Source organism: Rhinatrema bivittatum, chromosome 2 (genome assembly GCF_901001135.1).
Source record: "Rhinatrema bivittatum chromosome 2, aRhiBiv1.1, whole genome shotgun sequence".
Taxonomy (NCBI): domain Eukaryota; kingdom Metazoa; phylum Chordata; class Amphibia; order Gymnophiona; family Rhinatrematidae; genus Rhinatrema; species Rhinatrema bivittatum.
The window spans coordinates 605652957-605679252 of record NC_042616.1 but is presented as its reverse complement, the minus strand read 5'-3'; the positions used below and the strand labels follow the sequence as shown (position 1 = coordinate 605679252).

General features: G+C 42.8%; 1 protein-coding gene across 3 annotated transcripts in view; it reads left to right on the top strand.

Annotated features, from left to right (window-relative positions):
- KCTD1 (potassium channel tetramerization domain containing 1) overlaps positions 1-26296 on the top strand; it is a 315950-nt gene that overhangs the window by 215946 nt on the left and 73708 nt on the right. For all 3 annotated transcript variants that reach the window (XM_029591170.1, XM_029591168.1, XM_029591167.1), the window contains exon 2: positions 9110-9288. In XM_029591170.1, coding sequence (XP_029447030.1) covers positions 9125-9288 — 164 coding nt within the window. In that variant the 5' untranslated portion in view covers positions 9110-9124. The remainder of the gene's footprint in view (positions 1-9109; positions 9289-26296) is intronic.

Sequence of the window (26296 nt, the reverse complement as noted above, 5' to 3'; positions counted from 1 at the left end):
TCATGACGTTAATTTCATCCTTTAGTTCCTCGTCCTAAGCCGTTTTGATTACTGCAGCGCATTGTATGTCGGTCTGCCATACAATTCAATACGGCTGCTTCAGCTGGTTCAGAATGCGGCTGCATGAATTCTTTCTGGCTCCAAATTGCACGATCATATGAACACCTGTTAAATGCGGACTATCTGAGCTGGGTGAGTTATGTTCTAAAAGTTTACAGACCACCTAGCATTAATATCTGCTCAAAAGAACTTGCTAGAAGTCCCTATAGTAAAGTTGGCCCATCATCACTAGGGACAGGGCTTTCTCTGCAGCAAACCTGACACTATGGAACTCCCTCCCTGATGAAATCAGAACAGAGCCATGTGTTAAAACTTTTTAAAAGGCTCAGAAAACGTCTCTTTAAGAAAACCTTCAACCAGTAATGAATGCAGCTTCTCTGTTTGCTGGTTTTTTGGGGTTTTTTTTGCTTTGTCTGTCTATGTTTTTTTTTGCATGCCCATTTTTGATGGTGAACTGCTTTGAAATATATTATGATGTATGCAGTATATCATTTTTTAAATAAAACTAAATCTAAACCTAATAGACTATAGGCAAAAAGAGGGAGATGGAGGGGATTTTTTTTAAAAAACAGTATGTTGATGCAGAGGAGGGATGGAGACCAATAGCCAAGTCCTGGCTGGTTTATTTCCTCAGTGCTGGCTCTTGGTTGTGCCTCCCAAGGAATAAGGGAATAGTTTTCAAAGCCCTCTTTCAGTGTGGCTGACGTGTCGTAGAATGACGTGCACAATTTTAACTGCATTTTGGGGAGGCTTTTCCAGAGATCTGTATGGGTGGATTATGTGTTAAATATCTGGGTGTTCTTTTTCCTTGGGGAAATAGTGCGCGCCTGAAAAGTGAGTGCAAATATGCAAATACCTACATGCACATTTTCACCTTGAGAATCTGTGCAATGACCAGGGGTTAAAAGCATGGAATTTGCCCCAGTGCAGACAGCTTGTAAATTGCTTCTAAAACGTGTGCTTCATTAATCATGGACCAACACACTTTATGTACATAAAATGTTTAATTTTGAGGCTGAACTGATTACACATTTGGCCGCCTTGCATGTGTAAATGTGAAAAGAGTAATATGCTCTGGATTTAGAACACATTAAAATAATGCGGTGGTCGTCACGTTGTATGGTGAGCAGGGAAAGGCATGCTTTTCCTAGTTCTGGGTACCTTCTCCCTGCAATATTTGTAATCCAGGCTTTCCTACCTTTTTTAATAGAAACATAGAAATGACGACAGAAGAAGACCAAACGGCCCATCCAGTCTGTCCAGCAAGCTTTCACACTTTTTTTTTCTCTCACATACTTATCTGTTTCTCTTGTTTCTTAGTTATCTTTTTTTTAATTCTATTTCCCTTCCACCCCCACCATTAATGTAGAGAGCAGTGTTGGAACTGCATCTAAGTGAAATAGCTTAATTTAGTTAGGGGTATTAACCACTGCAATAAGCAAGCTACACCCATGCTTATCTGTTTATTCAGACTATGTAATTCAGTCCTTGTTGATTGTTGCCTGAATATAGATCCACCCTTCTTCATTCCCCCCTGCCATTGAAGCAGAGAGCCATGCTGGCTATGCATTAAAAGTGAAGTATCAGTCTTCAACTACATTTGCTCATCTTATGTTGATAGACAAATATATGAAGAAATTGCCATAGATTATGCCTCTTAAAGCTGTGAGAAAAGAATGAGAAAAACCGAGGGGGTTAGCTGACGAAACTGACAAACAGGTCTGTGCTTCTCACAGTAATGTTGTGATTGCAGAGCTCATGGCCGCTGTAGTGGCAGCTTTAGATGGCAGCAATACTATCTTAGAACAAATCATAGAACTAAATGCTAAACTGTCTGAATTTAGTCCAAGACTGGAAATGGTGGAGGGGAGAGTTTCAGTACTGGAGGATGACTCCTTAGCTCATACTAGCAAGCTGGTCTCCCTCAAGAAAAAGATAGCAAGACAGGAAGAGAGCCTGGAAGACCTAGAAAACGGGTCTTGACGAAACAATATGGGATTTATGAGCTTACCTGAGAGTATTGAAGATCGCAATTTAGCAGGTTTCTTGGAACAATGGCTGCCCGAAGTTATGAATCTAAATGTCCGTTTTGGGAGATCTTAGAGAGGGCTCACAAATTAGGCAAACAGGGTGGGGTTGACAGACCTCGCATCGTGATTGCCCGTTTTTTGAATTGGTCCTAAAAGCAACAGATCATGCAAGCATACCACAAGCAGAGAGAAATTGCATATCTGGAGAGCTCAGTCCGCCTTTTTCAGGATTATTCTTCAGGGGTTTTTCAATTGAGGAAATAATTTAACCCCCTTTGTGCCATTCTTGCCAAAAAGCAGATGAAGTTTGCTCTGCAGTACCCTGCAAGGCTTTGCATCTGATCAGATGGCAAAGCTTTCCTTTTTGATAAAGTTGCTTTGGCCAAGGCTTTTGTGGATAAACTGCCCTGAGCGAGGCACTACTGGAAGCTGGCATTTTTTCTTCCCTGCTTTCTGACAGTCGAGTTCCTTGTTTTTGAAAGTTTTATTCTCCCACTGGGACTGTTTCAATAAGTTTTGTATTTCTAAAGGCTCACAGCGTACCAACGGCTTGAAAATGGCATCAAGATTCCAGTCGGTATTGGGTTTCCTCTCAGAGCGCCCTGAATATCTTTAAACTGTGTCAGACGGAACACTTGTTGACTTGCATTTCACTTCTATGCCTCCCTATTCTGTGGGTCTGCCAAGTTCAGGAATGTCATGCTGCCTACAGTGGAGGCGCAACGATGGGAGCCTTGTTTTCGACCCTGTGCTGTTGGATCAGTGAGTTGCCGGTAGTGACTCTGACGGGAACTTGCTAAAATGCGGGTTTCCTTGTTCCCCAGCCTTTCTTCCCCTGGCAATGCGGTGGCTACAATCATTGGAGGTGGCATTGATTGCTTGAGGGGGCCATGCCGGAGATGACCACATGGAACTTCGATGGAGGACTTGGACATGGCTTGCTGCAGCTATGGGCCAGAGACAGTATCTCCCAGGGTCATTGGGCCAGAAGCCTGATACATGGCCACTTATAAAGAGAGCTGGACTGTAGTGCATGACGTTCTTTTCTCTTCCTTTCCTGATATGTTATAAAGGGTTTCAGAGGAGAAAGGAAAGGAAAAAAAAGGTGGAAAAGAGAGGGGGACATAGGGGAGAGGGAGAGAGAGGAGAGAAATGAGGGGAGTGGAGGTTGCGTCAGGGCCCTTGTGAGTTAGCAACTTTTTCTTTTGGAGGTTGGGCCATGGATGACCCCTTTCTCTCTTTCGTTTTCTTCCTTCTTACCTTGAGTCTTTTGATGTTCGTTACCCTCTGTGAAGTGAAAGGAGGCTAGGTAGGAGGTCTTTGACTCCATTGCCAGCTTTATGGGTCTGGTGCTTGTTTGGCATTTCTCTTTTTAATAGGGGGATGGCACCCGTACACATGTTAGACGTACCTCACACTTCCTGGTTGGGAATTTTCTTAACTGGGTGGTGGTAGGGAGTTATTAGGGCTGGGGGGGGGGGTAGGGTTTATGTCAAGGGAGGAGGGGAAACTGGTGGGATCTCTTTAGTTTGGTTCCTTTTCTGCAGGGTTGGGGACTCCTCTAATGGTTTTCAAGAGTGGTTCTTTATTTCCTCCCATTCGTGGTTAGGGGGGGTGGGGGGGCAGTGGGGCAAGGCTGAGTGTCCCACAAGTTCACTACATTTATTTTTTTATTATCACCTCTCCTTGTAATAATATACGAGTCATTTCATGGAATGTCAATAGGCTAGGGTCTCCCATCAAGAGGAAAAAGGATTTCCTTGCATTAAATAAAAAGCGAGCGAGTATCGCATGTCAGTAGGAAATGCATCTATCAGAAGCAGAGAGTAAAAAACTTAAAAGGGAATGAATGCAGTCCTGCTTGTTTTCAGCAGCAGTGGGAAAAAAATCTTGGATTGATTACATTCTTATTTCCCAAATTTTTTCTCACTATTTTTGGGTGCAGATATAGGCCTTCCAGTCATCTTGGACCATGCTATTGTGTGGGTGGATTTTAGGTGTGGGGATGTGGGCCCTGGAGAGAGTTTATGGAAATTCCCAAGTTATAGAGAGATGACTTGGACTTTCATTCTTTTTTATGTCAAAAATGGAGAGAGCTTGCAACAAATAACTCCCAACATGTACAGTCTCCTTCTCTTTTCTGGGAGACCAGCAAGGCTGTGATTAGAGGGAAGATTATATCCTATCTGATATCATGGCACAAAAGGTTGACTAAACTAATCTTACAATTAGAGGAGAAATTAAAGCTTGCAAAATCTAAATGGTTGTTAGGAGGGTCTAAAAAGTATCAAGGTGTATAAGAACATGCTGGACAGTTTGAATACGGTCCTTCACCAAAGGGCCCAGCATATGTTGAAAAAATCAAAGCATATTTTTTTTTCCTATGGGAACAAGGCTAAGAAATTCTTAGCAAATATGATGAGGGTTTGGAAAGGCAAAACACATATCGAAAAGATCAGACATGACAAGGGGAATATAGTTTTCAAAGCTGAGGACATCTGTGAAGCAAGAGGATCTATTTTTTCAATGGCTCCACATGCCCTCCCTCTCAGCCTCCATGCTGAAGTTTTTGAATAGGTCAATCCAATTGTCTGAGGTTACCCAGGCCATCAGAGCTAGCAAATCCTGTAAGGCTCCAGGGCCAGATGTTTTTTCCTATGATTATTACAAAATCTTATGTCGTCATGTAGCAAGCCCTATGAGTAATTTCTTTCTGGGAGCATTGCAGGAAGGCCAGTTCCCCCCAGACTTTAATAAAGCATACATCATGGTGATGGAAGGATCCTTCTTTATCTTCTTACAGGCCGATCTCTTTGTTAAACTGTGACCTGAAAATTTGTTCTAAGATATTAGCGGATTGAATACATTTGGTCATCCCATCCTTAGTTTCACCTCATCAGGTGGGATTTGTGAAGGGCAAGGCAGTGTGTTCCCATATAGTGAAACTCACTCTTGCTATTTCTGTCTGTAAGGCTAATGAGATTTCGGCGGTAGCAATAGGCTTTGATTTGGAAAAAGCCTTTGATAGAGTTTCTTGGCCCTATATGTTTTCTGTTCTGAAAAGGTATGGGATTGAGGGAGATTTATCCAGGTATATTGCCCTCCTGTATTGTTCCCCATTTTCTAACATCCTAGCTAACAGCCATAAGTCAGATAATTTCCGTATTTCTAGGGGGGTGCGGCAGGGTTGTCCTCTCTCCTTTACTATATATTCTTTCAGTTGACTCCCTGCTGAGGAAAATTGACAGAGATGAAACAATCAGGAGTATGGAGAAGGCTGGACAGATGTTTAAAATTGCGGCCTTCACTGATGACATTCTGGTATTCCTTACGGAGCCCCAGGGGTCATTGGGAAACATCCTGAGACATCAGTTGGATTTCGGAGCTTTCGCAGGCTTAAAAATTAATCAAGACAAATCCAAGGTTTTAGAAGTCTTGGACTCTCTTAGAGATGGTTGGATTGTCAATTTTCCACTACGGTGAGTGGAGGAGGTAATGAAATACTTGGGGATAAAGATTCCTTCAGATGTAAGCAGGCTCTGTGATGTTAATGTAAATCCGCTTATGCGTAATATGGAAAACTCCCTGCAAAAGTGGTGGTCTCTCCCGCTTTCCTTAATTGAAAAAATTCACTTTCTCAAAATGAAGGAAGTTCCTAAATGGTTGTATATCCTTCAAATGCTGCTCATTTGGCTAAGCAGAGCTGATTTTACAGAAATTAATAAGAAGGTTAGCTGCTTTCTTTGGTCTGGAAAAAGGGCAAGTATTTCTCTAGATTTTTTGGATGAATGATTCCAGTAGAGGGAGCCTTAATTGTCCCAATCTAAAATTATATAACTTGGCATGTATGCTACAACATCTCCATGACTGGATGTTTCAGCCTTCTAATTATTCCCCATACGAGCTGATACAAGAGTGGCTGGGTCCTTTATCTCTGAACTCCCTGATTCATATTTCGTAGAGAGATATCCTTGAAGATCTTAAGATTCACCTTCTTGTATCTTCTTGTTGAAAAGCTTGGGCGTTTCTGTGTAAAGTATTTAAGGAGAGGGGGGATTTTGTCTCCTTTCATTTCTATTCAGCAAATCTGCAGTCCGTCCGTCCCCCCGGTTGGAAGGATCATGTGTTAAGTAGATGGCATTCTAAGGGACTGGCACAAGCTTGCCATTTTTGTTAGGGATACCCAGATTATTCACAGATTTACAATAAAAGTATAAGTTGTTGCATAAAGAGTTTTATGTGTTCTTGCAGGTGATGCACTTTCTCTACGATCTCCTTCAAAAATATCCTAAGGTCAATAAACTAGGGATGCTAGAAGAGGTAATGGTTGAAAGTAAGAAGGAGAAACCTTCCTGTGTCAGATTTAATTGAGCACTGTTGTGGTGATCCCCTGGCCCAGATTCTCCAAAAATGGAATAGATGGCTGGCCCTGGCTCTCTTGGAGCAGGAACTACGAAGGTGTTTCAAGAAAATACCTAAAATATCTGAAAATGTGATTCTCAGCAAAACTCAATTCAAATTTCTGTCTCAAATATATATTTCCCAGTAGAGAGCCTATCATGCTTCACTATGTGTGACTCCCATTTGCCAGTAATGTGTGTTTAGATTTAGGAGACTTTTTTCATGGGTTTTGGCAACATCCCAAAATACAGGTATTTTGGATTAAGATCCAGAATTTTATTGAATCTACTTGGAAGTGCAAGCTTCCTGGGGACCCCAAGTTTTGGCTTTGGCATCTGTGAATATGACGTACTCATTTTGGGGTCTGATAGACAGCTATTGTTAGATAAAGTCTCCATGGTTGGGGAAAAAAACTATATTATATTCTTGGCTACAGAGCGATAGCCCGAATTTAGCCCAGTGGAATTAAAGATTAAGAAACTTCTTACTTTTGACTAATTACCTGCAAAACACACTTCTGAGCTGAGGCGGGAAGCTGTGCTCTAGCTTTGGCATGACTATTGGTCCAATCTCCCACCGTTAATATGCAATACTGTGCTTAGTTTATGAAGCCCTTACGGACTACAAGGCACACCGCACTGGTTTAAGGCTGTCCGAGTGATCCTGTTTTTGTTTTGCCTTCCTGCCAGTTCCTAACCCGAAGATGTTTGCTTTGAGGCGTATTTGCACCTTTCAACTCTAGCTGAAATGTTTCCCGATTTGTTGTCTATACAGAAGGCCCACTAGTCATCTGCCCATAAGTTATCTGGTACTCCATTATAAGTCTTCAGCAATATTGTATTATGCTGCTATTTCTTCTTTCCTCCTTATCGTTTTTTTTTATCTTGTTTCCATGTAATTTATTATTTTATAATTTTTATACTTCAATCTGTGCCCTGCTTATTTAGTAGGACATGTTTTGCTAGAGTAAATGGAGGGGGCCTGGTACCCTGCTAGTTGGATGCGTGTTCCCACTAAAGTTGGGGGGAAGGTGGGAGGGTGAAATTTTGAACAGAGTTTGACATATTGTTTCTCCGCTTGAGATTTCTGTCATTGTAATTGCTAGCTTTATTTCTGTATACTGTATAAGTGTTCTTCATAGAGCACCATCATTATGAGTTTCCTTGATTATTATTCTCTCTGTTTGCAAAACTTCAATAAAAAGATGTTTACAAAGAAATAAAATAAAATAAAATAATGCAACCCTTTGTATCACAGGATCAGAAAAGGCCATCTGCCTCTATTATTTTATTTTAAAAAAAAAAATCACTTAAAAAATATTTGCTTACCTAGCCCAAGCTGCATGGTCCAACTTATGTTTTGGCTGTCATGCCTTTAGGATTTCCACTTTCAATGCTCCCATCCTCTCAGTGTAGAATAGTGTTTTCATGACGCTCCTTTCAGAAGGGACTTGAAGTAAGCAAGCGCTTCATACTAAGTGATTGCTTTATAATTGTTTTTATAGCTGTCAGAGGTGAGTGGCTCTCTTTACTTGATCTTGGCTGAGCTGGGTTGTGGTAAGGGTGGTGTTTTCCTTTGTTTACATGACACCACTGCTTACTATTAAACCTTTATATACTGCTTCAAGGTGAATATAGCACTGTACAGAGACATTTAAGACAGCCCCTGCTATGTGGAGCTTAAATCTCATAAAGACTGACACTAAGTCTTTTCTCCCCACAAAAAAAGAAAAAAAAAACCAAACCTAGACGAAATCTAGATGCCATATTCTGTAAGAACTAGTTTCTGAAACTTTTCTGATTTCCAATTAATTCCTCGCTGCTAACCCGGGGGCAGGGGGGGGGGGGTGTGTTTCTTCTTTCAATGAGTTTTGTAAATGTGTGTCTAAAAGACAAGTCAATGGGGCTCTTAAGGAAAAATGATTTGTGTATCATTGTTATACATTTTTTAAAAATATATATACATTTTTTTAACCATTAAAATTGTTACAATGAAAGACATTTCTCTAGGAGCTTGTTTTCCTTCTTTCCTCTTCTTCAGTAGCTTAAAAATGTTCTGTTTCATCCACTTGAATAAAGTACTCCACCTCACCTCGCCCTGTTTCATACACACACACACGTTAAGTAAGCGTACATCTTGTTCACTAGTGTGTACACCACCTCCTTTCGTGATTGCAACGTGTATCACTGGCCTGTGTTTCTGCTCCGAGTTGCAAACTTGCTTTCATCAGAATCGTGGCTGGCTGGATGGCTCAGGAGGGCAGTTGTGCTGTGACAATGTATAGCTTTTCATTTGTGGTTCTTAATATCTGTGGACAGATGCCGGGAGTAAATGAGTCCGTCCCCCCCCCCCCAACTATGGCAAATTAGGAAAACTGTGTGGCCGTAATCCAGGGAGAGGAGAGCTACTAATCTGCCAAGTTGTAGAGTTTAAGGAATAGTTTGAAACAGCCACTTGTCAACAAGCAGATTTACTTTTCCCTTGATGTTTTTATTGAGTCTACTTTTGGGGAAGGCTCATCCACAGATGGGTTGAAAGAGTGCTTACTGTTTGGAGTCTCAGCTTTTACATCTTTTAGTCCAAGCAGTTGCCTAATGTGCATGTTTGTCTATTCACAGGACAGTCGGCCCAACATGTCAAGACCTCTGATCACCAGATCACCTGCATCTCCATTAAACAATCAAGGCATCCCCACTCCGGCACAGCTCACCAAATCCAACGCGCCCGTGCACATTGATGTGGGTGGGCATATGTACACCAGCAGTTTGGCAACACTCACTAAGTACCATGACTCAAGGTAATTTGTATAAATTTGTCACATCTGGTACTGAGGGGTTTGTGGGTGAGACTAGTGGGAAGGAAAGAAATTCCTCCATGATGATAAATTAGTTTGCAGTCAAATCTCTATTCAGCCACATACTACATGAACTCTTTGTCTGTTTAAGGAGTAGTGTTAGTAGCAATAGTTTGATTATAATGTAGTTCTGCTTTATACTGTGGAACTTGGATTTGTATGCCTTTCCAATCCTGAGCTCAAGGCCAGTTACAGTCAAACAGGGAAGGTAGTTCCCTGCCCAAGAGAACTTACAGCCTCTTTTTCTACTTGAGGCAGTGGAGGGTTAAGCGACTTACCCAAGGTCGCAAAAGATGTTGAAAGAATGGGATTTAAACCCTGGTCCCCTTAGTTCTTAGCCCTCTGCTCTAACTACAACTAGACCACGCCTTGTTTTGAACCTAAATATCCTGCTTTAGTGTCCTTTGTCTCTCTCCCTTTGTGGCTAAGGATGTGTGAAAGATAACTTTGCAAATTCAGTCGTCTTATTGAAAACTTTTCACCATAAGACTCCCAATTCAAAATCTTGGGTAGTTTAAATGTAACAAGTTCATGCAAAAAACTTTAACAATTTGTATAATTTAGTAAAAATGCTCCTAAAAGAAATCAGTCAACAGAATTTAAGTATTTATTTATTTATTTGTTTATTTATTTATTTAAAGACATTTATTAACCGCCCTTCCTACATTCAGAGCAGGTACAATATAAACATACACAGTCCAGTGTATAGGAGAAACACAATACATATAAACATATGCAGTCGAGTGTATAGGAGAAACACAATACATAGATCATCCAAGGGGGTGGGGGGGGAATAACATAATTCTTCAGGATTGAGAGCACATGTAGGCATCAAGAGAGTTCATTCTATCAAGATAAGGGCCAGAAGAGAGGGCAGAAGTCAGCTATGAGCACCCTTTGAGGGTGGACATGTTGGAGTTAGTCAATTATCATTTAGATTTGGGAATGCTTTTTTGAAGAGGAAAGTTTTTAGGGCTTTTTAAAAGAATATTCTTTTTCGGAGACATCTTCTTTAGGTAGGCTGTTCCATATGAGTGGTCCTGTGGAGAAGGCACATTCTCTGGTTTCCTCAAGATGGGTGAGCTTTGGGATGGGACATCTAATAGCATTAGAGATGATCTGAGGGGTCCTGAGAGGGTCTTGATTTGTATTATTGAAAAAATCAATAGGGAGTGTAAATTGTGAATCGAGGCGTGTATGATCATGGCAAACTTGTATTGTAACCGGTAACAGATTAGGAGCCAGTGTGGGGATTTGAGATCAGGTGAGATGTGGTCACGCATGGGATGCTAGTAAGGAGTCATGCTATCGAGTTTTGTATGATTTGTAGTGGATGGATCGCATATAAAGGTAGACCTGTCAGAGAATTGCAATAGTCCATACCGGAGAAAAGTAGGGATTGAAGTGCAGTCCTAAAATTAGAGTATTCAAGAAGGGATTGAAAGTAATGGAATAAATTAGGTTTGTAGGGGGAGGAATTGGTAATAGTTCTTATATGGTTGTGATGGAGAGGGAGGAGTAAATTGTGACTCCCAGATTTCGTACACTTGGAGAGATGGGTATGGAATGGGAATTGAAAGAGAAATTGTTGAGTGTGTTATCGACTGGGTAGTGTGATAAGATAATGATTTCCGCTTTAGAGATGTTGAGGTTTAATTTATTGCTGTGGAGCCATGTTTGGATGGTTGAGAGACGGTGGGTGAGGAAAGATTCTTTAAGGGCCCATGTTTCCTTCAGAGGATAAAATAATTGAATATCATCTGCATACATTTTGTAGTGAACTCCAAGGTCAGCAAGAGTGCGGCATAATGGAGTTAGGTAGTGGTTAAATAAAGCAGCAGAGAGAGCAAAACCTTGGGATACCTCAGAGCTCAGGGGCATCAGGGAGGAATAAAAAGAGTCAATTTAGACTTGTTGGGTCCTGGTGTTGAAGTATGAAGAGAACCAGGCCATCACAGAGCCAGTTATACCAATGGAGCGCAGTCTTGAGAGTAGGATGGCATTATTAACAGTGTCAAATGCAGCAGAGATGTCAAGTAGACATAGGAGGAATGCTGTGCCTTAATCAAAACCACATCTCACCATGTCAAAGCTGGAGAGCCGGTATCCTGAACGCAAACTGGTGTTGGTTGAGGATGATGTTACCATCAATGAAGTTGTAGAGTTGAAGCATGCTGTTCCTAATCCTTTGGCCATGAACAATAGAGCAGAGATCGGACAGTAACTGGAGATGTCGGTAAGATTGGCTGAATGTTTTTTACTTATGGGTTGGTCTGTAGCTTGTTTTAGTAGGTCAGGGACATCACCATGTTGTAGGGATGAGTTGATGAACTTAGTAATAAACGGTGCAGTATCCAGTTTGATCATTTTAAGTAGAGTAGTATGGCATGGGTTAAGAGGATTAGATGATGGTTTCAGGTTATTGATGATCTTAATGGTGTCAGATTCTGTAATGTCATTGAAACATTCCCAGGTTGGGCCATCATTGGATTCTTCAGTATGGGAGTTAATGGTACTGATTACAGTTGCTGTCTTACTGGTAAAGTGAGAGGTGAAAGTTTCTGTGATGTTCATCCCCGGGAGTGTGGGAGGGAGAGTAGAGGGGGCTGAAATGGGGATAATTACTTTCTTTACGGTGGCATTTAATTATCCTGGGTTGTTTAGTATGGCTGACAGTTTCATGTAGATATATGATTTCTTTGCAGAGTTGATGGCCTCTTGATATGTTGTAAGTTTTATATAGTGTTTTATTTGTGTGGCTAGGGTCTTTCCACCATTTTCTCTCTCATTTCCTCAGCTCACATTTTTGGGTTTGAAGCGTGGTACTATACTACTGTGCAGAGTTGGTTCTTTTGGTTGAGAATAGTTTCGAGGGGACCAGTTTGTCGAGGGTGGATGTAAGAGAGGAGTTCCAGTATTCTAAGAGTTCTTTGGGTGAGTTACAGGTCAAGTGGTCAAGTAGCCAGACTGATATTTCAACCACAAAAAGAGGTTCTTAAGCTGCTTGTACAATCTGGCTGCTGTGTCAGTGAACTGGACTTCTATCCAGGGGCAGGGAAAAACACAGCCTTTTGTAGCCTGATCTTTTAAAACCTAAACTTTCTAAATCTCATGGTCTTTCAAGGGTCATGTAATTTTACAGGTGTAATCATGTATGCTTGTGTGTATATAGAATAAATAGTGAGGCTGAACTGAGAGCAACTTAGTGGAGTGTAAAAATTTTAAAAACACAGTAAAGAATTTTAAATTAAAGTGGACTTGGTGACTTTCTCATCTCTTGCCAAGTTAGAAAAGATAAAAATGCATAGAGAAAATGGGAACAAATGAAATAAGGGTGAACGTTTTTAGGTTGATCCCCCCCCCTCTGGAAGCTGATTTTCCAAGAGGACTGACGTGTGAGAACAGAGTGTTCTGTGATAAGATTTTTTTCATTAAGATTTTCCTTCCTTAAACATGCAGGTATGGCTGGCTGCATGGCATTGTGTACCATGATGTAGGACCCTCTGGTTTCAGTCTCCTTTCTGGAGCTGGCAGTTCCCAGGTACACTGCAGAGGTGATATGCACAAAAATGATCTACCAGAACTAGAAAAAGTACAGAGAAGGGTAACAGTGATAAAGGCAGTAGAAAGGCTCCTTTATGAAGAAAGGCTAAAGGTTTGGGATCTTCAGCTCAGAGATGAGATGACTGAGGGAGATATGACAGAGGTTTATAAAATGAGTAGTGTGGAAAAAATTAACAGGGCATAGTCATTTACTCTTTCAAATAGAGCTATAACTAGGGGACATGCCATAAGACTAACTGGTAGCAGGTTTACCACAAATATAAGAGTATTTTTTCTGTCATTACACAGTTCAGCTGTGGAATTTGTTACCAAAGGCTGTAGTTAAGACAAATATTAGGTAGATTTAAGTTTCTGGAGCATAGGTCTATCAACAATTATTAGCCAAGTAGGCTTGGGGATTGCCACCTCTTACTTCTGGGTGTGAGCAACAGGGAATGGATCTCCCATTAGGATCTGCCAGGTTCCTCCTGGTGACCCAAATTGGACACTGTCCTAGGATGCTGGGCTCAATGGACCATAAGTCTGATCCAGCAAGGTCGTGCTTATGTTCTTGAACTCTGGGATGGTTAGAAAGGTGGCTGCCACTATGGTGATAACTCCTGCTGGCAGAAGAGTGGCACTGAGGAGTTCAGTTTTGGAAAAGATTTTCTCAGTGTGCAAGGGATTTTTGAGATCTGGGGACATATTGTCTGGTGAGGAAGGTTGTAGCATGTGGGAAAGTGGTGGTAGGAAATTAATTTATATATAAATACAGGATCTTGAAGAGTCAAATACATCTGAATAGTATAATCACATACACATAGAAGGGTGCTCTCAATCAGTTTGAAAACTTCCTTAGTCTTCAAAGTCGATAATAGATTATAATCTAATGTACAATCCATTCAGTCAGAAACATTTTCATCTGACAGGAGATGCTGTAATTTTAGTTGCAATGCTACTTATTTGTTCTTTGCTTCCTGAAATGTTCATAGATTATTGAATATTAATTGGATAGACAAAACCGTGGTATAAAACTTCATAGGGTGAGGAGTACCTCCTTTTACACTGGAATAGCAGCTTCCAATAGTGCTTTGTGACTTGACCTGAGTCTTATTTATTTATTTGGATTTGTTACCTGTTTTTTTGAATACATGAATCACCCAAAGTGGTTGTCAATGCAATAGAATAGCAGCATATGAGCACAGGATCTTTGCAGCTGTACAATATTGTTTGTTGTTTAAATTGATACAATTACATTTTATTTTGCAATTTAAAGGTGTACCTTAAGACTAAGCTTATATAACAAACACTAACCAAAACTCTACAACAGCATAAAGGAGAATAATAATGATTTACCCATATTACCTGTTCGCCGTGGCTTTTTTTTTTTTAATGGTCTTCTGCAATTCCCTGTGTTCAGCATCACAGGGTACACAGTGGGCATTGATCTAATTCAGAGGTGATGACTTTAGATGTGATTTTCAGCCTACTCTTTTCTATATTCCAGCGGTCTTCTCTTTAGAAGGAACTGTTATGCCAGAAAGCTAATGTACAATAAACATTTGTAGTATTGGTTCTGTAATGCATCACATCCTCTAAAGCAACCCATTCCATTTTTGCATAGAAAACCTGACCTGTACCTGCACAAGAGTGAATTAGAAGCATCTCAAAATACAGTACCTAGGAGAGGGCAAGTCTGTATCATAGTAGTACCAGATTAAGTGTTGAGAAAATGTTGTAGCCCTCTTTACTATGAAGAATAGAACTACAAGCATTAATATGCATTCGGATTCCAATCTGTATTGCTGTAGAGGAAAAAGTCATTTTCTGTGTTCAGAGTCCCATAAAATCTGTAAGCTTAGAGTAACCTGCATCTGAGATGCTCAGTAAAAACTATGTGCCATCTACACTCAACAATGGTCTAGAACCATGTGGTTTATTTTTTCATATTTGAGAACAGAGTTATTTGAACTGTCCACACGTTATCAAATGATCTGTGCAAAGGTGGCATGTACAGCATTTCATTTGAACATCTTCCTGTTTCTCTGTACCTGAAGGTTGCTAGCTTGATGTGTACATTGTGAATAAACGTTTCTCCCTTTTTTTTTTTTTTTGGAGACTATAAACACTGTCTCTCAATAGCAACCTTCTCTGTGCCAAACCCAGTCTAAGATCAAACAGGCTTTCTGCAGATTATACTGATTTTTGTCTCCCCTTTAAATAGCATTGCAGTTACTAAGCTAATTGGCATCTACAGGAGATTGCAAAACAAAACAAGCTCTGCTTCTGGCATTGGAGTCAACTCCCCCTGGCTACAGAGGGTGTGATCAGAGCTGTAAGGTACAGATGCCAAGTGCTAGGATGTTTCTCTTCCCACCTCCTCAGTTTCTTTGTCTGGAGACCATCTTTCTTTTAACTTTCTAATGTTTCTGTACATGCAGGATGCAAATTTGTGATCTCCCCCTTCCTGTGACACTCATACAGTGTTTTCATTTATATCAAGGATAGGCAACTCCAATCCTTGAGTGCTGCATACAGGTCCAGTTTTCAAGATATCCACAATGAATGTGGATGAGATACATTTGTATAAACTGCTTGCATTATATACAGATGTATCTTGTATATCATGTGGATATTCTGAAAACTGAACCTGTTTGTGGCACTCGAGGATCATGTGCTGGATGCTTATTCTTTCCATGGTTTAATTTAAATTACCTTGCAATATTGCTTTTCTTGCTTCAGCACTTCCATACTTCTAAGCTTAACTAGATACAGTTTCAAAAATGCCTGCCTAGCAATCATGGGAGTAATACAACACTGATGAGAGAGTTGCAAACAGATGATGGAGAAGGGATCTGATTTTTAGATCTAGAAATGGATACAGTATAAATGTTTCTTACAGATTCTTTTGTCCAAACTGCTTTACAGACAGACAGATCAATTTTTCCAGTTTAAAAGTGCAGATTTGAATCAGAGGAACCTCCTGGTTTATGCATGTTCTAAGCAGATGTCCTCCAACATACAAGGGTTTATTGTGCCCGAAAGGTCCTTCTGCATTTACAATATACTGCTGTTGGTATTGGCGATGTTGCCATGAGGGGAAAAGTGGATACTGCTGTATAAAAGGAAAATACACAATTAGGCTATGCAAAAAAATGGCATTCTGCATCTAGGAAGGAAGTTGAAATCTTTAATGCACATGGAAGAAACTGCAGTGTTTAATGGTTGGGAGGAACAGTAGTGTTTGCACTCTGCTCCTTTTGTTTTATATGATATTTTGTTTGCATTTTCTGACTTACAGATTCCACTGTGTTGTATCTGAGGGCAAATATAGAATAGTCCAGAAATGTTTTCATGAATAACATTTTAAAAAATATCCAGTATTGCTGTAGCTGATTACTTTGTAGAAGAGATGTGCCACTTGTATCAAAGCTTTATATTAGCATATACATCTTGTTTTGGCATTAGACATTAGCTCCCATATTATAGGTCTCGGTCAGATGGTCGACGGGGCTGTCCTCTGCTGCTGGCTTAGACCTTGTTCTTGCATCTTATAAAATAAGGAGGCTATTAAGTGATCAAGGAAACTTTTTGTCTTTTGTTCTTTTCATGTTCTTTTCACTTCATATAAGCAGACTAGAGTGCATAAAAGCAGTACTCATTTATTTAAATGTTATTTTCTTGAATGATTATAGTTTGTGTATGCTCCTGCTGCTGTTTTTTTTTAATTATCTGACCAAAGTGTGACAGGCATAATGGTGTTTGTTCCGGTGCAGTAATTTCCCATAGAAAATTGACCCAGAATGCAGCAGTGGTGATCTTGTTGCACGCATCATGATTAATTCAATTAAATTAATGAGCTCATCCTTAGGTAGTCTTAGGCAGTTGGGGGAAGAAGGGAGCTCTTAAATATGTAAACAAATGAGCCCCCTTTTATGCTGTCCCTTTGCTGTTTGTCTGTTTGGAGGGGAAGATCATACTTTGTCTAAAATGAATCTACTCTGCTGTTAAGTTTCTGTCTTGGCAGAATCCTATGCACCTCAATCCCTCTCAGCCATATTCTGACAGAACAACAGATTTGACATCTCCTTCCTTGGTCTTGAAGGTAATGGCTGGGGAGAGTTTAACAGAGATTGATTTCAGGGATAGGCTTTGAGTGGAGAAAAACAAGTTCTCTAGAGTTGAATTGGCAACCATTGACCATCAAGTTGAGTTAATTATAGTATTTATTCTCACAGGACAAGCAGGATGGTAGTCCTCACATATGGGTGACATCACAGGATGGAGCCCAATCACGGAAAACTTCTATCAAAGTTTCTAGAACTTTGACTGACCCCTACTGGGCATGCCCAGCATGGCACCAACCCTGCAGCCAGCAGGGGTCCTCCTTCAGGCTTCTTTTTTCTGCGCAGCAGTAGCCTCGCGGTTTAGGAGCTCTGAAGAGATTCCTGACAGGAATTTTCCTCACGGAGTTAATTAAACTTAAATTGCCCCACAGGGGTCCCTCCTCTAACTTTTCTCAGGCCGTGGTACTCCGGTAAGTTTTTTGACAGTCTTTTGTTGATTACCGTCGAGTTTGGCCCTCGCAGCCTACTGGCCATCGACCATACCGCGGCTCGATTTTTTTCTATGGCCATGGCGTCGGGGTTTCGTCGGTGCTCAGACTATACTCGTACCATGTCTATCACAGACCCTCATGGAGTCTGTGTAATGTGTTTAGGCCATGAGCATGATGTCCTGACTTGCACCAAATGTGCCCTTATGACACCAAAAGGTCGCAAAGCCAGAATGGAGAAGATGGGACTCCTCTTCCGTGCTCACACCCCGACGCCGTCCATCGCATCGACGTCATCGGAACCGTCACCGTCAAAGTCGCACCAGCATCGACCACCGTCCGCCATCAACGTCTTCACGGTCATCGACTCCTATTACTCCCCCTCAAGATCAAGGGGATCGTAGGGAGAAACATCGCCATCGACATCGTAAGTCTCGGACCGTCGAGGGAGTGAAATCATCGACATCGCCACCGTCTGAGCCACCATCGAAGAAGCCCCTTCCAGGAATGGCACCGACCATTCCTGCAACCAGGACATCGAGGCCACCCTCACCCAATCAGGGTTTGGGAGTCGCGATTCCGCCTGTAAAGGTGGTCCCTCTGACTGTGCCTCTGCCTCCCTCTTCCGTCACGGAGCCGGGGCTGCTTGCTCCAGGTCTATGGGAAGAACTGGACCGGCTGGTCCAAGACGCCATCGACAAGGCGATGCAACGGCTCCAGGTTCCTCCAGCACCGACACCGAGAGTGGAACCGGTCACCGACCCGATTGCAGCAGCGCTGGCACCGCTGCTATCCCGGATGGAGGCGCTCTTGACCGGCTTTCTACCGGTGATTCCCGGGTCTCCGATGGCTCTGGTGCGTTCCCCGTTGACAGCGTCATCGGGAGGAGAAACACCGTTCCGCATTCCTCCTTTGGGAGTATTGCCTCAGCCATCGATGCCAATTCGTCCCTCGCCACCAATTCATTCATCGGAGGTGATACGCACATTGGCGCCATCGATGCCTTTGATACCGGCTCCGATGCCTTCCAGAACATCCCTGGTGCCCCCGGCGATTCCTTCGATTTTCCTGGAACCTCAGCCGGGGCCCTCAGGTATCCAACCCCCTTCTCATCCTACAGGTCAGTCTGCTGATCCTTATGACAACTGGGGTGATGATACTTCCACAGACACCTTCACCTCCCTCTCCTACTGAAAGTAGAAAGCATTCTCCTCCAGAGGACCTTTCTTTTATTAATTTTGTGAAGGAAATGTCTGAGTTGGGCCCTTTTCAGCTTCAGACGGAGCAGGATGATAGGCACCAGATGATGGAGCTACTCCAATTCCTGGATGCCCCTAAAGTGATCACTTCTATTCTCATTCATCAAGTTCTTCTTGACCTCCTCGAAAGAACTGGGAAAATCCTGGATCCATTGCCCCAGTCCATAGGAAAGCTGACACTACCTATTTAGTACAGTCAGCCCTCGGCTTTCAAAAATCTCAGCTCGACCACCACTCAGTTGTGGTAGAATCAGCTCAAAAGAAAGCAAAAAGGACGAAGCCTCACTCATCTACCCCTCCTGTTAAGGAACACAAGTTCCTAGACAATATTGGTCGACGAGTGTTCCAAGGGGCCATGCTCATCTCCATAATTGCTGCTTACCAGCTGTATATGACCCAGTACAATAGGGTCATTTTCAAGCAGATACAGGACTTCTCTGAAACTCTGCCTGACCAATTCCAAGAACAGCTTCAAATCCTTGTCAACAAGGGGTTTGAGGCAGGAAAGCATGAGATAAGAACAGCTTACGATATCTTCGACACCTCTATTAGAGTGTCTGCAGCTGCCATCTCGGCAAGACGATGGGCCTGGCTCAAATCTGACTTTCGCCCAGAAGTACAAGACAGGCTATCTGACCTACCATGCGTAGGAGACAATCTTTTCGGTGAACAGATCCAGCAAATAGTGCCTGAATTAAAGGACCATCATGAGACCCTTAAACAGCTCTCATCGATACCTTCTGACTTCCCCTCAAGACAGCCCTTTAGGAAGGATAAGAAGTCATTCTTCCGTCCAAGGAAGTACTATCCTCTGCCAGCAAGGTCCCGAACTATGAGACCTTTTCAAAAACCTCAGCCTCGCCAGGCCCGAAAGCAAAAGTTGCAAGCAGCTCCCCAGCCGGGACCTGCTTCAGGTTTTTGACTTTCACTTGGAGAGTAGCAGCCTGATTCCTCTGCCAAGCATACCAGTGGGAGGTCGATTGTGCCACTTTCATGGCATGTGGCAATCAATCACAACCGACCAATGGGTGCTAGCAATCATTGCTCAGGGTTACCACCTAAACTTTCTTGCTCTTCCACTGGACTCACCACCTCTGCAAGGGTGGAGAGTATCTGACCATTCTGTCCTTCTGGAGCAGGAGGTTTCTATTCTTCTCCAGTTAAGAGCAATAGAACCCGTCCCACTCTCGCAGCAAGGCCTAGGGTTCTATTCCCGGCACTTTTTGATCCCCAAAAAATCCGGGGGAGTTTGTCCAATTCTGGATCTACGTGCTCTCAACAAGTACCTACAGCGAGAAAAGTTCAAGATGGTAACCTTGGGCTCGCTTCTACCTCTTCTGCAAAGAGGAGACTGGCTCTGCTCTCTGGACCTTCAGTACGCACACACACATTGCGATAACTTCAGCTCATCGCAAGTACCTCAGGTTTTTAGTAGGCCCAAAGCACTTTCAATACCGTGTGCTTCTGTTTGGCCTAGCATCGGCACCACAAGCCTTTACCAAATGTCTCGTGGTCGTTGCAGCTTTTCTCAGGAAAGAAGGTGTTCACATCTACCCCTATCTGGATGACTGGTTAATCAGGGCTCCAACCCAGCAAGCCGCTCGGTCATTCCTCGATTTGACCCTACACACTCTAATTTCTCTAGGATTTCTCGTCAATTACGAAAAATCCTATTTAGTCCCATCTCAAACCTTGTCGTTCATTGGGGCAGACTTGGACACCTTGCAGGCAAAAGCCTTTCTACCTCAACAACGAGCGCTAACCCTAGTGTCTCTCGCTCACCAGTTGCAGTCTCAGCATACAGCAACAGCTCGCCAATTCCTAGTCCTTTTAGGTCACATGGCGTCTTCAGTCCATGTCACACCAATGGCTCGCCTGGCCATGAGGCTCATGCATTGGACTCTGAGGTCACAATGGATTCAAGCTGTTCAGCCTCTGTCGACCATTGTCCACATCATCGACACACTCCGTCTGTCTCTCGCGTGGTGGAAAGATCACAACAATCTCCTCCAGGGACTGCCCTTTCAAGTGGCAGATCCTCAACTCATTCTCACCACCGACGCTTCCAACCTCGGCTGGGGAGCCCACGTGGACAATCTACAGACACAAGGGTCTTGGTCTCCAGGGGAAGCCAAACATCAAATAAACTTCCTAGAACTTCGAGCAATGCGATATGCTCTCAGGGCTTTTCAGGAACGCCTATCAAATCACGTCATCCTGATTCAGACGGACAACCAGGTAGCCATGTGGTACATCAACAAGCAGGGAGGCACAGGCTCCTTCCTCCTGTGTCAGGAAGCTGCGCAGATTTGGGTGGAAGCGCTCTCCCACTCGATGTACCTCAGGGCCACCTACTTGCTGGGAGTGGACAATGTCTTGGCAGACAAACTGAGTCGTGTCTTCCAGCCACACGAGTGGTCTCTCAACCCCTCAGTAGCGACCTCAATCTTTCGCCAATGGGGATACCCCCAGACAGACCTCTTTGCGTCCCCTCAGAACCACAAAGTGGACAATTACTGCTCCCTCATTCGGAGCGAGCGCTCTCAGCCTAGAGATTCATTCTCCCTCTCGTGGACAACCGGTCTACTCTATGCATTCCCTCCACTTCCTCTTCTTTCAAAGACTCTTGTGAAGCTACGTCAGGACAAAGGAACCATGATCCTGATAGCACCTCACTGGCCACGCCAAGTGTGGTTTCCCATACTCCAGGATCTCTCCATCCGCAGGCACATTCCCTTGGGAACGGACCCACATCTGATCACTCAAAACGACGGGTGCCTACGCCATCCCAATCTTCAGGCCTTGTCCCTGACGGCATGGATGTTGAAAGGTTAATCCTTCAACCACTTAACCTTTCAGATTCGGTTTCTCGTGTCCTGATTGCTTCCCGAAAGCCTTCCACAAGAAAATCTTATTCCTATAAATGGAAAAGGTACACATCATGGTGCACTTCGCAGTCCCTTGATCCCTTTTCCTGTCCAATCCCAAGGTTTTTGGACTATCTCTGGCATTTGTCAGAGTCAGGTCTAAAAACCTCTTCCATCAGAATGCATGTCAGTGTGGTAGCCACCTTCCATAAGGGTGTCGGGGATGTCCCTATATCAGTACAACCCCTTGTAACATGATTTTTAAAAGGCTTGCTCCATATCAAGCCACCTTTACGTCCTCCGGCCCCTTCTTGGGACCTTAACCTGGTTCTTGGTCGGCTCATGAAACCACCATTCGAGCCTCTTCACTCCTGTGACCTAAAATATCTCACATGGAAAGTGATTTTCCTTTTAGTTATCACGTCAGCTCGCAGGGTTAGTGAGTTACAGACCCTAGTTACCTATCCACCTTACACTAAACTCCTGCAGGACCGGGCGGTACTCCACACTCACCCTAAGTTTTTACCCAAGTTAGTTTCGGAGTTTCATATTAATCAATCCATCATACTACCTACCTTTTTTCCCAGGCCCTCCAATCCAGGGGAACAGGCTCTGCATACCCTTGACTGTAAACAAGCTCTAGCTTTCTATCTAAACCGTACACTTGCCCACAGGAAGAGCACTCAATTATTCGTCTCTTTCCATCCCAACAAATTAGGGCAACCTGTGGGTAAGCAGATTCTCTCCTCCTGGTTGGCGGACTGCATATCTTTTTGCTACCAGCAAGCAGGCATTCCCTTTCAAGACCATGTTAAAGCACACTCTGTGAGGGCCATGGCAACTTCAGTAGCACACCTAAGATCGGTGCCGCTTCCTGACATTTGCAGGGCTGCCACCTGGAGCTCTCTCCATACCTTCGCAGCCCACTATTGCTTGGACAAAGCCAGAAGATAAGATTCTATCTTCGGCCAATCTGTCCTGCGTAACCTATTTCCAACGTGACGTACCAACACCCTTCCGCATGCCCGGTGGGGTTCAGGATGCCCTCTACCAAATTCCACCCCAGTTGTTGTGCCTGTTGCACGCCGTTGGGTACATTTGGTGCATGTTCGGACATCCTCAGCTCAGTACTCACCCATATGTGAGGACTACCATCCTGCTTGTCCTGTGAGAAAGCAAATGTTGCTTACCTGTAACAGGTGTTCTCACAGGACAGCAGGATGTTAGTCCTCACGAAACCCGCCCGCCGCCCTGCGGTGTTGGGTTCGTAACGTTTTGTTGTTTTATTTTTTCGGCACTGCCTGTAGCTTTCAAATAAGACTGAAGGGGGACCCCTGCTGGCTGCAGGGTTGGTGCCATGCTGGGCATGCCCAGTAGGGGCCATTCAAAGTTCTAGAAACTTTGATAGAAGTTTTCCGAGATTGGGCTCCATCCTGTGATGTCACCCATATATGAGGACTAACATCCTGCTGTCCTGTGAGAACACCTGTTACAGGTAAGCAACATTTGCTTTCTCCTTTTAAGGTTTTTGTTTAAGGCATATAACGTGGAAGTGGTTTCAATCTTTTTTTTTTTAAGCAGATAGGTTGTAATGCTAGGAAAATCCCCATCTAACCTACAACCCATGAAACGTGGGGTTCCCGTTGTCCCAAGTTTTAAAGTGTATATACAGCCTTTTAGTAGACATTCTTAACATAGTAAATAATGGCAGATAAAGACCAAACATGGTCCATCCAGCCTGCCCAGCAAGTATTTTAGGGTAGCTGCTGCTCCATGCAGGTTACCCTCAAGCCTTCTGTTAAGGGTAGTAAGTGCCATTCCTTGCAAGTTACATTTCTGCATGAGGGTAAACTTTAGATGTAACAGAGGTTACCTCATTTCTTCATTTCCATTTTCTAGCCCCGGTGTTCTCAATCCAGTCCTTCAGACATACCTAGTCAGTCAAGTTTTCATGATATCCAAAATGAATATGCATGAGAGAGGTTTTCATATAATTGAGGCAATGCATGCAAATCTGTCTTGTGCATATTTGTTATGGATATCATGAAAATCCGACTGGCAAAGTGTGTCTTGAGGATTGGGTTGGGAACCCCTGCTCTAACCAGTAGGGATCCTGTGTTTACCCCACTAGGGATCCTGTTTTTACCCCATGCCCTTTTGAATTCCGTAACCATTATGGTCTTGGAAATGGTTTCAGTCTTTTTTTTCTTGTTTTTTATATCATATAGATTGTAGATAATGGCATTTGATCTGCATTATGTAATGCAGATAATTATCAGATCTCCCTTTGAGTAAAAGACCAGATAAATTGATGAATAGCTTAAATCAGTGTTTAAAGGCAATAGCAGTCTGGCTGAGTGATAAATTAAAGTTGAATCCAAATATCGGTTACCCTGTAAGCCTAGGTCCGTAGTCTGGGAGCATGGTTGGATTCGGTGATAAACGTGGATCCCCATTTTTCTGCAATTTCTAAGATAGTCTTAATTGGTGTAGTAACTGCAATGTAGAAAAGGCTATCTGGAGAAGTCTGTCTTAAAAACAGTTATGCAGTCTTTGGTGGTTTAATTTTTTTAAATGGTTATTTTAAAATGTATAGAACTCGTCTTTAGAGTTTTATCAGCATATAACCATTATTACCCATATTTATTACTATAATGCTTTTTATATGGGATTACCAGTTAAGACTATTAGGAACTGCAACTGGTACAAATTGCAGCCGCCCAGGTGACTGCTGTTAAAATAGCTAGATAAAGGACATCTCCATTACTAAGAGAGCTGCACTGGCTGACAGGGCCACATTTTAAAATCATAATTCTGACTTTTAAAGCATTAAGATTTGGGGCTGCATTACTTGCCTGACCTCTTTTGCTAGTATAAACCATTGGCATACATTAAGAGATGTGCTGGAAGCTCTCCTATTTAGTCCACCGCTAGCGGATGTGCAGCTGACCAGGACCAAGATGTGAGGTATTTGCTGCCCCCCCCCCCCTTCCCCATCCCATCCCCAGATTTGGAATGTGCTACTGAAGGCCATCTGTTGGGAAAATAATTCTGTCTTTTAGATGCAAGATAAAAACTTGGCATTTTAACTGAACATTTGCTTTTTTAGATGGTAGTTTCTTAATTGTTTTATTCTTGCTTGTGCTACTGTTTTGTTACTCTTCCCTCGGTCTGGCTTTCCTGATTTGTTAATCTGGTTTAATTCTTATATTGGGGGGGGGGGGTGTTTGCATTTTTAGTCTCTTAGGATTCATGGTTAGTTGATTTGATTTTAGTTCTCTGATGACAAGCAGCGCTGAATTAGCCATGAAACAGTGATGTCATCCGATGCCAAACTGACCCTTGTCTCTAAGCTCATAGAGTTTTTGCTCTGCTGATCACGTACTGGAATTCCTGTGCAGGCATTGCATTGTGAGCCCCCCCTCAGTCTTTTTTTCATGCGAGCTTCAGCAGAGACGTATACATTATCTTTCCCTTTTTTTGTTGATGATATCTCTTGGTATATTCAGTTTTTCAAAGATTTTTTTTCTTTATTGCCTTGACATCCCTCCAGACTGCACTTTTTGTTGCTACATTAAAAAAAATTTTTTTTTTCTTCACCAAGAAACCCAACATTAGTGACTTCAATGACTGTGTATGTGGTAGGAAAATGTGCCTTACAGATGGTCATGACCACTGCCTGACAAATTGTTAGCATTGTGGCTGAATGTTTCTGCATTCCCAAAAGACCAGGACCTGGAAAATGGAGGAACTGCATAAGTATCTGAAGAGCCATAGTTGGTAATCCTCTTGGTTCAATGCTGCCTCGTGGTCCCTGGGTGTTGAGTTCAGCAGGAGCTCCTCAAATATCCCCTCACCGGAGCAAGCCAGGTCCTTGGAACCAAGCAAGCAAAAAAAGGCATAGAAGCAGCGGTGCAATTGGTGCTAAATAAAACCAAAGCATAAAATCTGAGTTCCATCAATACACTATTCGCAACTGCATTGAGCCCTGGTGCCATCTGCGCATCAAGCCTCCTTGTGTTCTTCATTCCTTCCAACTTCCAGTCAGAATGTTGGAGTAGAGAGGGGAGAAAAGCTATTTGCAGGGAATAGTACATCAAGTTCTGGCCAGTACTGCCTTTAGCTTTTCATATTTCAGTGGGTTGACCAGGGAGCCTTCCTTCTCATCTGAGCTATCCTGTGGACAGGATGGATAGACCTACCCTTGATAGGGTGCAGCATGGGTGAACGTCAGGCCTAGCTTAACTCCTTTCTAGGGTGTTTGGGCTAGCGATCACATTTCAGGGATTGACTTTCATCCCCTGACACTCTTGATGTCTGACCTAGGGGGTTAGATCTATCTGGTACTTTAGCAGGTAGGGTCTGCCTCAAACCCTGCCACTGTTGCCACTTCTTCTTCCAAGCTTTGCTTGGGTTTTCTGCCCATTGTGCCTATCAGCCAATCATTGGGAGTGCTTCTGCAAATGCATTCTGTCCTTTAGATGCTAGAGGACTGCACTTGCTATCTGGAGGGATCTCTGGCCTCAGTTGGATTTTTCAGTGGTCTTGTAACACCATAGGAAACTTTTTGGTCTTTTCATCCATTGGTTGATTTTTTAGGATTTTTCCGTGAGCTTCAGGCTTTGGTTCATTATTCGCCTTATATGCAATCCTTCCACAATAGTGGTGCTTTGCACCTACCTAGTGTTTCTGCCAGAGGTGGTCTCAGCTTTCCATATTAATCAGAG